At 36.5% G+C, this 15,349-nt stretch overlaps 1 protein-coding gene across 2 annotated transcripts in view; it reads right to left on the reverse strand.

Annotated features, from left to right (window-relative positions):
• Positions 1-457: 457 nt before the first annotated feature.
• The window catches only part of LOC131077388 (nitrogen regulatory protein P-II homolog), a 75,823-nt gene continuing 60,931 nt past the window's right edge, over positions 458-15,349 (reverse strand). The window contains exons 5-8 of one of the 2 annotated variants that reach the window (XM_058014882.2): positions 8,755-8,822; positions 8,311-8,380; positions 1,231-1,266; positions 458-1,081 (exon numbers count right to left, since the gene is read on the reverse strand). In XM_058014882.2, coding sequence (XP_057870865.2) covers positions 987-1,081; positions 1,231-1,266; positions 8,311-8,380; positions 8,755-8,822 — 269 coding nt within the window. In that variant the 3' untranslated portion in view covers positions 458-986. Of the gene's footprint in view, positions 1,082-1,230; positions 1,309-8,310; positions 8,381-8,754; positions 8,823-15,349 lie in introns of both variants that reach the window. The other variant, XM_058014881.2, reaches the window with a different exon arrangement.

Genomic DNA, 15,349 nt, shown 5'->3' on the forward strand with positions numbered 1-15,349 from the left:
CTTGAGCTTTGGTCTATCTTGTACCATGAAATTGCCCCTTAGGGTTGTGTAAGTTTTCACAAATAATAAGAGAAGAGTCATTTTCGCTTTGAAATTATAACAGGCAAGTTCTGTCAAGGAGACTCTTAATTATAAGGGTTATTTAATTAGGAGCAATGGGCTATCTACTTGGCTGCATGCTACCACATTTAATGTTCCATACTTCTAATTTTTAAATATTACACTAATCAAATAGTCATCACTGTAGCATTGCATAAGTACAATTAAGAAGCTAGATCATCCTGGACTTGAGCTTTGATCTATCTTGTACTATGAAATCACCCCTTAGGGATGTAAAGTTTTCACAAATAATAAGAGCGGAGTCATTTTCCATTTGAAATTACAAGAGGCTAACTTATGTTAAAAGAGACTTAATTAGTAGAATTGTTCAATTAGAGCAATGGAGTAACTAGTTGGCTGCATGCGACCACATGTAATGCTCCTTATTTATTGAGATAAATATTTGTCCCATAGGAATCTTCTTTATGACTCTTCAGAGAGATTATTTTGGCTTCAAAATTATTCACATAGCAAATAAAAAAAGGGAAATCCTTAAATGATCTCCAACATTCAGGTTTTATGTCCCTAGAGAAAAAAGCCTTCCAACTCCACATCAGTACAAGAAATTGCTGTGGAGCGCACGGCATTTGACAGTAAGAGTATTACTTCGGACTTGTGCTCCACACATGCAGGCAAGTGAAATATGACTACCAAACTAAGGTTCGGCCACTTTATTACCAAGCTATGCGTGCTTCTGTGGACCCTTAACTTTTAGAAATTGAGCTAAACATACAAACCGATTGACTAGCCACTAAAGCTGAGAAATATAGAAAGATTTTTAATCAAAATATGCAGCCAACTTTCATGATTTACATCCAGTCACATTACATGAAGTTACTAACTATTATTCCCTGGTAGTAAAGTATCATGCCTTGACTAAGTGATGGCTACTGTTGGTTACTTTGTACAGTGCCTTCCTCTGCACCTGCAAGTAACTCTGCTCGTCCACCAGCCATTCTCTCAGCTTTGAATCCGCGCTCACCTACACGACCAAATGAAAGATTACTAGTAGTAGCATGCACATTATTAAAATTGTGTTTATGGAATTCTTAATACAATATCCTAGGACTTCCCATCCAAATTTATCTGACTATTTACAGAGCAGAAACTAAGGCCTGTTAGTTGCAATACCTGTTCGCACTCGAATAACATCTGCAACAGGAACCACTGCAACAATCAGAAATTCACAAGGGCAAACAATAAGACAATCTGTACCATAAAATTGGATCCTCTTAATTCATATACAAGCTATAGAGCTCATAAACAAGGCTTTTCATTGATAGTGCTTGATAAAGATAAATAGTTTGCTCAAATGAAACTTGAAAATCAGCCACCCAGAGAGGTCACACATGAACGCACACAGGGGCATTATCTTGAATAAGTGTACTGTTGAATAAATAACAGCATAGTTGTCATGCCCTTACCATGACACTATCCATGACCTACCTTAAAGAAGAACAAATGAATAATAGATGAGAAAAATTGTCTTATTAAATAAGACTTCACAATTTTTCTAAGGCGCAGTCCAAGGTCAATGGAAGATATCTTTATTCACGTTGAGGCAAAGATTACCGATATCAGGAGTCCTCTCCCAGACCAGTGGAAGAAGCTTCAAGAGAGTTTATCGATCAATCAAACATAGACAAGTAGTTTACAAAGAACATTGATTGTGAAGTTCATGGGCCTGACCTTGGTAGCAAACCAGAAGTAAATATCATTGTGAAGCAGTGGGAGTATTAGAAGGAAAATAATGTATTGATATGTTCGGTCAAGAATAGGAGGCGCAAGTGATTGGCATCAGAATGCGGAGAAAAAGATTTGAGGACCATCGATACATTTGATCAGACCTCTACAATCTATGGTGGTCGTGACACTACATTTCCACAGAGTATTGTATGCACATTGGGTGTTCAATATTAGCAACATTCGTAACAAGGAAGGCACACTTTCAAATAATGATTGATATTGAGTGATAAGGAGACTCTTGTATCAGCAACGATTCCCATTCTGACGACTTGTTTCTATTCCAGCCCAAAAACACTCACAAATATCAAGGGCATGGGTAATTAAGGTGTAGAGGAATTAGTAAGGAACAAATTAGTTAAGGAGTATAATAAAAGGGTAAGGGATACAAAGGGAAGAGATACCTCTCTTTTGGAAAGGTACACCCAAAACAAGAGACGCATCCTTCCATGCTGTCTTAAGGATATATAAGCCAAGTTATTATGGGAAGGAAAAGGGATCATGGGGGAGGAAGAGAGCAGATCGGACATAAGTAATCAGACTTTCAGATACACATCCATTTCGCATTACACTTGAGAATCATCAGCAAATCATAAAAATATATCAAATCAGTCCAGCAGATCGAACCATTCAAAGCAAGTCAAATCCATTAAGCGGATCACACAGCAAAAGCATTTCCCATAAGATAGGGAGCAGCAATCACAAGGCGAAACCAGTCCAATTCATCACATCAGAATTCTAATCATTTCAGATTGTTATTATCAAACATATATTGAGTGGTAAACTTGACATTTCTGCTAATCATTGTCATATATATGTATACATGTTTATGTATAATAAAGATGTTAAGTATATGTGCTTATGATAGAATATAAAAATGTGCTTGATCGACTGAAACCCACCTTGTAGGAAGGGCCTAGGGTGTAAGCAAAGGGGCTATACAAGGCTAAGTAAGCCAGCCATTCTAGAGTTTACCGTGATAGCTCCTAGGACCAGAGGGCACTTCCATAGAGAGACAAGAAACCCACTTACGAATCCCCGCCCAACTCCACAAGGTGGCAAGTGTCTTTAGGGAGATGAGACATTGATGGGGAAAGCAGGTACAAGCCGGCAAGCAAGCAAGAGGGTTGTGGTCGACATCCACTCTTGGGCTTGGTGTAGAAATGGCTTCGGGCGGACCCATCATGTCTCTTCCTCCAACCCTAATGTTCTTGTGTAGTATTATTGATAATCTATGTCAACCCTAATGTTCTTGTGTAGTATTATTGATAATCTATGCCTAACCCCAAGGATTGAATATATGTATATTTGCACATTTTTTCTATGTCATGATTGCAAGATTCAAATCCAGGATCGCATTAGTATACATAATATTTACTTGGTAAGATGTAACCCTAACCCTATTTTGTTGCAATTGTGATTTTAGGGAAAATACTAGGGCAAATTAGGAAGGGAACATTACAACAGCTATACTGCATTCAACTTTAGCCAACAATGCTATAAAGATTAGGAAGAATGACAATAGATCTAAAGCTAGTATTTTAAGCTGTTACCAAATGATTTGCAATATGTTCCCCTCTACATATTACAGGAAGGCTGTCATAACATATTGCAGTAGGTACCCATTAACATTCTTTTCTAATGATGTTATATTATGGGCTTGAGATTCAACAGTGTTGTACATATCCTACGAGAAAATTATGCTACAAAATAGCTACAGCACCAAGAATAATACTTGCAGAATTGTATCACACACATGTACACACAAAACAGAAGACTATGGAGAAAATAATTTTATTGCATCAGGTTGCAAATACTGTTTGTGCTTGGTACATAGAGGACTTATTATACCAGCACCCTCACCCTGACATTTGATTTAATATTTGAGACCAAATGATTGTCATTTCAGATCCAATCATACATAAAGAAAATATGATCAGCACAATTCCTAAGTTGACAATATATCAATCAACAATATAGCCAAGTCAGCTACAAAACGAGCACATTATTAGTGAAAAGCTCTGTTACTAGGTACCTCTGGAACCCCCGTACCCCCAACCCTCTCCCCCTTCCCCATACCTATATGGGTTTAGTTAAGATCCAGGTCCTAGGCTGGTTCCCTTTTGGGTTCACCCAAGGTCCCTCTTGAGAAGCCTGTGCTCTCAGGAGGGACACTAGATTAACTTGGACCAAACCTGAGCGAACCCAAGGGCTGCCCAAAAAGAAAACAGAAAAAAGAATACTTTTTTAACATTTTTATAAACAAAAAAGTGTCCGCATACCTAATTTCTCCCTTAAGTGATAAAATTGTGAAAATGGCACCTGCTGATTACTGAATTTGACTGTCTTAAAATTTATAAGATCTTCTAAAACCTAGAAATTGCATTGTAACTCCTAGAGATCTGAAACCACTCTCAAACATCCTGTCACGTATAACATGAAATATAACTTAAAGGTATAAGAAAGGAAAAACACATATTGAAATGCGACTTATACTTATATATTATATTTCATGTATATATTCTGATGAAGAGAAAAAGATTGACTTGAAGACAAAGATAGGGAGGTAAATGTTATATTTCTTGTATATTCTAGAGGCATGTCTAGAACCAAAAAAGCATTGAAATTTTGTGAGTTTAAAAAAAAGGGGCTCAGTTTTGAAACACTTGGTTGACATTGGCCGAGTTTGAGAGTCGAGACTTGCCCGGACTCGGCTGAGTTTGAGTCCCAACTCCCCAGACTTGCCGAGTCCAGGCGATCCCATTTCTTTTCTAAACCCACTATCATAAAGGAAATACAAAAATAAACCCAACAAGAAGCTCCAAAGCGATTAGCTGAGATAATAATACAAAAGGGAAAATTTGTAGAAATGATGTCATTGAACATCACAACTATCTCCTCTTTGCTTTAACTCCAACAAATATGGCTATGAATCAAGCAATGTCGAAGAGGGATGATCATGGAAATATTTTTTTCTTAAGTAGGCATACCTTCACCAAATGTGAGTGTTGGGACTTGAGTATGGTGCAAGCCAGCACAATGGGAAGCTCAAGCCAACTTCACCACCTAAGCAAGCTATGGAAAAGTTTTGCTCCTATCTAGTCTATTTTAAATTAGCCTACATTAACATTCCAAAGGAAAGGGGCTAGGAGGCAATGGTTTGTAGAAATGCATAAAAATGAGGTAATGTGACCAAAATAGAAAATGATAAACTTTGCAAAGAAATCAGAAACAAACAAGAAAACAACTAGTACATAATGCAGAACCACAAACTCACATCATATTGCATACAATGAGGAGTTACAAGAACTCCAATGTAAACATTAATTGTCCAAAGACTATACTCAATCACAACATGAAGACTCACAAATGCAAGAGATTATTGCAGCAAAAGATGATGAGGTGCAAGGACTCCAATACTAGTATCAAATGCCCACATGGTTCACTCAAGACTAGCAATAGCTTTGGGACAAAAAACTAAAATGAAATGTCTAAATGCCATCATTTTTCTTCAAAGAGTACAACATTCCCTCCCTAAAAAGAGTCAAATCTTATTTGTATCACCCAAAAGAGAAATGGCAATCAATAGCCATCAATTCCTACAATGAAATGTCTAAATGCCACCATTTTTCTTCAAAGAGTACAACATTGCCCCCTAAAAAGAGTCATATCTTATTTGTAGCACCTGAAAGAGGAATTGCAATCCATAGCCATCAATTCATAGAATTATTTTGGAAATGCAAGTTTTTCTTACCTTGAAGATTCTTTTTATTTGAAGACAGAGGTTATAGTGGACTAAAACCCAATCGTGCATTTGTTGTTGAGTCAAACAATTGCATTTCTTAGAGGGTATGTGTTCAACACAATCCAAGAATGTTCACAAGAAGATGAGCTACGTGACTCAAAATATGCATCACAATTCATCATAAGTTTTTGGCATCTTTTCTAGAATAATTCCACCAATTGATTGGAAAATAACAAATTTTATCAACCTCTATTATCATAAGGTATTTCAAACTTCAAAACAAATTCTAAACTTTGCAAGAGATAAAAAGGGAAAAGTTGATTGCAACTTTCCAAATATTTGGTTTCAAAGTGGTCCTACCTTGTATGACAAAAAGAATAATTAAAAAACCCTTTCCCTAATAGTATGTGGCAACTCTAAAATGGCTTCCCATCAATCCTATGATACAAGGAAAAAACTCTTACTGCAGTGGAAGACGCCCTCATTTACCTCTTTAGTGAGACTAAAGGATTCATTGTAAAACAACATTAGATTCAAGACATATCCAGTGACATGGAGGACATAATGCATTTGCCAATCTCATCTCAAATCAATGATCTCCCATATCAACATGTATGTATCCCTCTCATGGTCCATTCTTGCCCTAATAGCCTCTTTGGCCCTATCCATGGCCTCATACAAGTAGTTTCTTGGGGATTTCTCCCCATTAAATAACTACAAAACTCTAACTAAAGACACTAAAAATAGCACAATCTTCTCTAGCTCTATCTAAAAACTCATGGCAAGAAATAATCCACCACGATCTAACCATTCATAGCATCAAGAAAGCTAGACTCTAACTACTAATTCAAAACAAGCACTTGTTTCAACTTTCAAATCCATCTTCTAGCCACAAAGAGTTTGCAATGCAAGGGAGCGTATGGCACATCTCATCATCCCAGACCAAAGAAGTTACTACCCATCCATGTAGGTGTGCATTGTATGTAAAACCCTTGTATGATTGAAGATGAATTTTGTGATGGTTTTGGCATTCTCTAATATGGATTTAACCCATTCAGTTTTCCCAATGACTTCCAAGGTTAACTTTGGGCAATGAGTCTGGCATGGACTCTATAACAAAGTAGGATACTTGTCCACCAACAATCTCCCAGCAGCAACACTGTGTGATAAATTGGATATGTTGTGGCCCCAACACAACTACCCCCTCATCATATACAATGAATAGTGCTTGCACTGATTTAACCCTATCTGATACATCCACTAATCCAAGAAACGTTTGATACAAGAAGGAAATTGATGAGAGTATGGTTCCTCTCCACCCATCCAGAATTATTATACCTGTCCTAGCCAACTTCCTTGCAATGATCCACAAAGAAACCGCTCAAATCCTCAACTACATCTTTCAACATGCTCATTCTAAAGGTTCCATAAGAGGGGGGATTTGAATACAGGACTTGAACTCCAAACAATGAATAGAGCTTGCGCTGATTTAACTCTATCTGATACATCCACTAATTTAAGAAACCTTTTATGCAACAAGGAAATTGATGAGAGTATAGTTCCTCTCCACTCATCCAGCATTATTAGACAACCTGTCCTAGCCAACTCCTTGCAATGATCCACAAAGAAACTGCTCAAATCCTCAACTACATCTTTCAACATACTCATTCTCAAGATTCCATAGGAGGGGGAATTTGAATACAAGACTTGAACTTCAATAGCATCCACAATGATCTGTTAACATAGAGATCTAGCAATATAGGACAGCATGCTAGAATAGTACCTAAAATTAGCAATAGCCCCTTTTTCCTACTCATGCATAGTCTTCTTCCATACCAAACTCTCTAAAGATGGCTATGCTCCAAGGTAGTAAATGGTGCAAAGAAGGCATTAATATTTCCTTTCAAGTTAGATCCCACTGATGCGAAATAAGGCACAAACATGTCTCTATCTAATGTAATCTACTATGAACGCTTTGCCTCCTCAAAGAGATAACAATAAAATGCAATATGCAATAAATTGTAGTACAATGTCATACGATAACAATGAGAAGACAATATGCAATATGGATAAGAGTGTGCCATCAACATCAAATATGATGTACAATCGTGACTATGATGAGAATCATAAAAAAGCCATGTCTATAACCAAAGGAAAGCCATATCAGTAAACACATGTCCAATACATTGGTACAATCACAAGAGAACTAGAGGAACAGTTAGGAACAACTAACTCCCATGAAAAATCAGTTCTATTTGGGCTCCTAACAAAATGCTTGTATATCATATTCGTAGAAAAATATGTATTATACTTTATAAGTTTATTATGGCTTTTATTCACTAGTACATTGAGTTCTCCTAAACAGAATTCAAGTAATAAAGTAGTATGTAACTAACAAGTTAACAATTTTATAGATACATTGTTAATAGATAAACAGCTAGCAACTATGGTCATCCAGCCGCACAAAGAAAGGGTAAAACTAATAGCTACCAAATTCACCATACAAGGAATTAGGGTGTGGAAAGTGAACAATTCCATACACGGGATGATGAATAGATAAACAGATAAGAACTATGGTCATTTACCATTACAAAGAAAGCATCGAACTAATAGGTAAAAAATTAGCCAAGTATGTTGATTTATTTTAGTGAATGGTATGAAATTCAATGGGCATTGAATACAAACCAAATAATCTTTTGAGAAAATAGCTTGCTCTTCCTTACCAAATATTTTTCCATCTCCAATTTCTCCAGTTCTTGCTTCATCAATGATTGCATCTATTACTTCTTCTACCTAAAATCCACAAAAACCAGACTTGTTAGACAAAAATAATGTCAATTAAACTCTAGGATGTAAAAACAAGAATGCAATATTTCATGCCATAATGGTAATATGGTGCATCTATCCCCATATTGCAATAAAAAAGCCCACAACTCAGTGGATATGAGTATGTATTAAGTGAAGAACATGTTAAGAGCTAGGGTCTGTTCATTTGTAGACCAGGTGTTGTATCCAGTTACCCTTGGTTTAAAAAAATTAAGAAACAAAAGTCAAGGTACAGTGCTTTTGTACAGGGGCAGCACTCAAGCAATCAACTTCACAAAAATAATTTCAAAATACACCTATTGCACATAGTCAAATACAAGCAAGCTTGGAAAATTAGTTACCTGATCTTTGGAGACTACAATCTCCATCTTTACTTTTGATACAAATTTGTCCTCAGAAAACTCAGATCCTGCATGAAAACACACCCAAAAATAAGGAATTTATGAAAATTTTGCCAAAACACAAGTTAACAAGCTTAATGAATCAGCATTTGTTCCACAACGAAATCCATTTAGCATACACGAATGCATACAAGACATATTTGGCAGAAATTTATATTTTAAATGCATCAGGCAGAACAATAATACAAGAAGTTTCTCACATTTGAGTACTTGTAACTCTTGATTCATGGCGTTTACAGTTAAGTAGATATACAAGCCACAAAGGTCAAGAGTCGTCACATGCTAAGACCAATGTCTGCGATTCCCCCAAATCGATATAACCCTTTATTGCTTATCATCCAAAGTACACATTTATTGATGCTTAAGTTGTAACTGTCAAGTCACCCAAAATCCTATCACTCTATTGTTCTAATGCAACTGTTAAAACTTAGTAGCTTCGCTAAGATAAATGATTGAATGAGAGACTTCATTTATCTCTCATTCAATCATATACCTTATCGATATAACTAAAGTCCGAATGTAGACCTCATGATTAAATAAATGAACTTGTTATAATCATCTTATATGCATAATCGATCTTACCAAAATTGTATAAATCAGAATTAAGATAACTATCATAGATATCATATGATAGCATCAATTGCTGCTATCATATGATAACTATAATAGTTATCATCTTAAACTACATTTATACCGATCAATGATTATCATAGTTATCGAATGACTATATTCTTGACGTAACCCAATTATTAATCGGTCAAACATACTAACTAAACATGACCCGATAACAAGCAGTTTAATATACTAAATGAAACGTAGCCGATAGTTATCGGTTCATCGCTTAAGTGAAGCGGTGCATATGTCTTGATCGGGCATGTCAAAAGACATGACCGGTCAAGGCATGCCTTGATCGGGGAACATTGCCTATATGTACATGTCAACAACAAGGCTGTAGAAACATAGAAAATATTAAATGTTATCTTCAGCAATCTGTGATATAAATAATAACAGAAAATATATGAAAAAGAAAAATAAACTTATATAACTTCAGACTTGAATGCGAATTTGAATATCGTTTACATGGTATCAGAGCCATGCTGATCGAACCTAAGGCATTCAAATTCGAGAAGTTCAAACCGAAGATATAAACATCATATTTCCCATGCCTAACGCTATCAGATTTGAGGACAGACTTGAAGGAGGTGACAATTTCTCAGCATGGAAGTTCAGGATTAAAATGATTCTTAAAGAAAATAAGGTTGAATCATTTATTAAAGTTGAATCCCAAGAACCAGAGGATGAACCTGACAAATCAACATGGATCAAGGGAAATGAAAAGGCTATGAAAATCATAGTAGATGGAGTAAGAAATCACATCATGCCAATAATAACAAAACATGAAACTCCCTATCATATGTTCAAATCACTCGAAAGTGCATTTGAGATAAATAATGCAAGTAGAACCCTGGCTCTAAAAAGAGAAATAAATCATATAAGTATGAACAAAGGGGAGTCAATCAATGCATACTTTATGCGGATATCAGCTCTAAGGGATGAACTGGCAACGCTTGGATATGAGATCCAAAGCAAGGAGCTAACGCTCATTGCTCTAGATGGGTTGCTTAGTACATGGGAGACATTCGTCCAAGGCATTAGTGCAAGAGATAAATTTCCAAAATTTGATAGGCTAAGAGCAGATTGTCTTCAAGAAGAGTCAAGGCTAAATAAGAAGGGGATCAAACCAAAGAACATAGATGAAGATCTCCATGTTTTAAATACCAACTCCAACAAGAAAAACAAGAAGAGAAAGAACCAACATGACAAAAAGTCATCTAAAAGAGACAACTCTCACATTCAATGCTTTAGGTGTGATCAATATGGACACTATGCAGCAAGATGTATAGATAGAATCAAACAACAAGCTACATTTGCAAAAGTTAAAAGGGACGAATATGACTCCGAGAAGCATGCATTCTACTCTGCTCTCTCCAGTCAAGTATCCAATAAATCTAACACCTAGATCATTGACAGTGGGTCTTCAAGACACATCACTGGGTATAGAGAATTGTTGGATTCCATGGTAGAAGAAACCGATGAAGAAGTAACCATTGGTGATGACTCTGCACATCCAATGAAAGGCGTCGGTACCTGCACCATTAAGCTGAAGACAGGCATGTCTCTTCAACTCACTGGAGTCCTATTACGTTCCTGGCATCAAGAGAAACTTAATATCCATATCTGCACTTGAAGATGATGGGTACAGAATAACATTCATGAATGGTAAAGTTCTAGTATGGCCACAAAACTCTTTCATCAAGAAGGCTACAACCCTAGGACATAAAAAAGGCTATTTATACGAGGTTTGTATTGAATCTAACCTAGCCTTACTTCATGAGATTACAGATTCAAATGAAATTTGGCATAGACGATTAGGTCATTTAAACTTTCGTGCTTTATGTTCAATGGAAAAATTAGCAATTGGTTTGCCTAAGTTAAAACAATACCATTCTAGTACATGTAAGGGGTGTGCCCTAGGCAAAAATACTAAGAGTTCCTTTCAAAATAGTTCTAGGAAAACAAGCAATGTTTTAGAGCTAATTCACTCTGACCTATGTGGGCCAATGTCTGTACCATCATTAGGGGGGTGCCTTTACTATGTAATATTCATTGATGACTTCTCCAGGAAGACTTGGATCTATTTTCTTAAACCTTAGTTACCGATTCTTGCCAAAAATGGCTGGGTCTTGGTCCTAGTTCATGACCGGTCCTGGTCTGAGCCTGGTTCAACTTGGGCCCCACCCGGGTCCTGCCCACAGGGAACCCAGCTGCCTGGGCAGGACCCGGGTGGGACCCAGGTCGAACCAAGGGGGACCCGGGTGAACCCAAGCCTGTGGGTTCCCAAAAACGGGGCCCATGGATTAGAAAACAAAGAAAAACAATTAAAAAACAAATTTTTTAATCTTATTTTAACATTTTGAAACTTGAATCAGTTGAAACTTGAATATTATCTTTTTTGCAAATTATGAATATGATATTACATTTATGATTTACGATATATCAATATCAGAATATTTATTGGCATTGGCAATTATGGATTTATCATTTATGATTTATCTGTTATCATTTATGTATCATTGTATGGGAAAGTTACATTGTATGTTTCATATTTGTATGTTTGAACTGTGAAAATATATAATTTTGATGTTTGAAGTTTGAACACATATATATAAAAAAAAAAGTAAAATATATATATGTGTGTGTGTGTGTGTGTGTACGGACGAACCCATACCCGTACCCAAAAAAAATAAAAAATTGCCGAATCCGCGAATCCGAACCTGAATCCGAACCGGAACCGGTAACTTAGTCTTAAACGTAAAGAATCTGAAGAGATCCTCAAGAGATTTAAGGAATTCAAATCCCTCTCTGAAAATTCTTCTGGGAAAAGAATAAAAACCTTAAGGACTGATAATGGGAGGGAATACACCACAGACATTTTTAGAGAATTTTGTAAAGATGCTAGGATTAAGAGGGAGTTCACTGTCTCTTACAACCCCCAACAAAATGGGGTTGCTGAGAGGAAAAATAGAACCATTGTGGAGGCAGCCAAAGCTGTGCTTCTTGATTAAAACTTAGAAACTCATTTTTGGGCAGAAGCCTCCAACATTGTTGTATACATACAAAATAGATGCCCTCACTCCCACATTGAAGATAAAACTCCTGAAGAAGTTTTCACAGCTATAAAACCTGATATCACTCACTTTAGGATACTTGGATGCCCTGTCTACTTTCATATACCTAAAGAGAAAAGAACAAAACTAGAACCCTCTGGAAGAAAAGGAATCTTCGTTGGATATAGTGAAACCTCGAAAGCCTACAGAATATTTGTGCCTAGACATAGCAATATTGAACTTAGTACAGATGTAATATTTGAAGAAGACATAGCCTTCAAAAGAGCCAAATACTCTATTGAGTCAAAAGTCTATGTTCCTTCTTCAGACATAGAAGAGGATCCCACTCCTGAGATTCAGAGGGAGTGCTTAGAAGAAAATGAAGAACAAATTCCTCCCCAAGAAATTGCTAAGAAAAGACCTCTGTGGGTTCACAAAACAATGGAAGATGCAAGGGACTTTGCAGCTCCTTCAGGGAGCTTTAGGGAAAGTAAGAGGCCCCGAAGATTCACTAGCTATGTAGCCCTAATGAATGACCTCTCCAAATCAAAACTTTCTAATGTATCAGAAGCACTTAACATCAAGTATGGAAAGATGCCATGTCAGAGGAATATCAATCCATCTTAAACAATGATGTTTGGGAAATTGTTCCTAGACCAAAAGGAAAATCTGTTGTCTTATCCAAGTGGCTATTCAAAATCAAACATGCTGCAGATGGTAGCATAGAGAAACATAAAGCCAAATTTGTAGCCAGAGGGTTCTCACAGGAAGAGGGAATAGACTATGATGAGACTTTCGCTCCAGTTGCTAGATGCACCTCAGTCAAAGCCGTACTAGCCATTGCAGCCGCCAAAGAATGGAAAGTTCATCAAATGGATGTACAAACTGCTTTCCTGAATGGGAAAATTGAGGAGGAAGTCTACTTAGAGCAGCCAGAAGGGTTTGAGATCCACAATGCAGAATCACATGTGTGCGGATTAAAGAAAGCCCTATATGGACTAAAACAAGCCCGCAGGGCCTGGTATGAAAGAATTGACACAGCTACCTCATGGGATTAGGATTCTCAAAGAATGATGCAGATCCAAATCTATACTTCAAACGAATCAAAGGTGATATGTTGATATTGATCTTGTATGTTGATGATCTTTTGATTACAGGAGAAAATCACCTTATTGGTCAATGTAAGAAAGACCTTGAGAAGGAGTTTGATATGAAGGATTTAGGCCTTCTACATTACTTCCTTGGATTGGAATTTTGGCAGAACTCTGACAACATTGTGCTTAATCAAGGGAAGTAAACCTTAGACATATTGAAGAGATTTGGCATGATGAACTGCAGACCCATGACTTCTCCCATGGAAACTAATCTTCACAAACTAAAGGAGGCAGCAGCAAACTCCCCATTGGTAGATCCTACGCTCTACAGACAGATGATTGGATCATTAATGTATCTAGTCAATACTAGACCTGATATCTGTTATCCAGTAAATGCCTTAAGTCAATTCATGTGTGAACCTAAGGAGATTCATCTTATGGCAGTAAAACATATAATGAGATACCTTCAAGGCACTCTCAACTATGGACTCAAGTATGAGAATATTGATTAGAATCTTCACAAGTTCACTGATTCGGATTGGGTTGGAAGTGTGACTGATAGGAAAAGCACTTCAAGGTGCTGCTTCAGCTTGGGTTCAACCATGATATCTTGGATTAGCAGGAAACAATCTTCAGTAGCTAAGAGTTCTACAGAGACTGAATATATCGCAGCTTCCATGGCTGCACGAGAAGTTGTATGGCTACAAAAGCTACTTGTGGGATTATTCGGAGAACCAATGAAGCCTACTATAATTCATTGTGACAATCAAAGTTGTATAAAACTCTCTATGAACCCTGTATTTCATGATAGATCCAAACATATTGAGATCCCTTATCACTATGTGAGATATTGCGGATAGGAATGTGATTCAGTTACAGTATATCAGTACAGGAGACCAGACAACAGACATACTGACCAAACCTCTAGCCAGAGTGAAAGTTAAACACTTCAGAAAAGGTCTTGGTATGATTGAGTTATAATCAGTTTTGTAATTTGTACTAATATATGAGATGTTTAATGTGTAAAGTTTTTTGTCGTGTTATGACTTTATGGGCTCCACCCCCTGTGTACATTTCTAAAAGGTGGCGATCTTTTAGACTATGAACACTTGTATTAAAACATTATGAGGTGACAATCTTGTAATGTTGATATCATGCTGACTTGATATCACTCTGACTCATGGATGTGCCATGTTATGTTATGGTAGACATTATGTGATGTAGTGTCAGTGCACATACCATAACCTAGATATAAGGGAATTTAACATTCTCAAAGTATTCTATATCCAAGGTATCGTGTGTTATGCGATACCGATATCACTTGTTATGTGATATCTATATCACGAGATGATGTGATATATTCCTGTATCACTCATTATGTGATGCATCATGTCACGAGCATATGTGATATGATCCCTTGTATTATGAAGTCATGTAATACATGTTATTATGAGAAATATGATGATTATTTTCATAGGTCTTCAGTTATCTTTCCTAGCTAAGAGGGAGTGTTAAAACTTAGTAGCTTCGGTAAGATAAATGATTGAATGAGAGACTTCATTTATCTCTCATTCAATCATATACCTTATCGATATAACTAAAGTCCGAATGTAGATCTCATGATTAAATAAATGAACTTGTTATAATCATCTTATATGCATAATCGATCTTACTAAAATTGTATAAATCAGAAAGATAACTATCATAGATATCATATGATAGCATCAATTGATGCTCTCATATGATAACTATAATAGTTATCATCTTAAACTA

The sequence above is a fragment of the Cryptomeria japonica genome, chromosome 4, assembly GCF_030272615.1.
Source record: "Cryptomeria japonica chromosome 4, Sugi_1.0, whole genome shotgun sequence".
Lineage (NCBI taxonomy): Eukaryota > Viridiplantae > Streptophyta > Pinopsida > Cupressales > Cupressaceae > Cryptomeria > Cryptomeria japonica.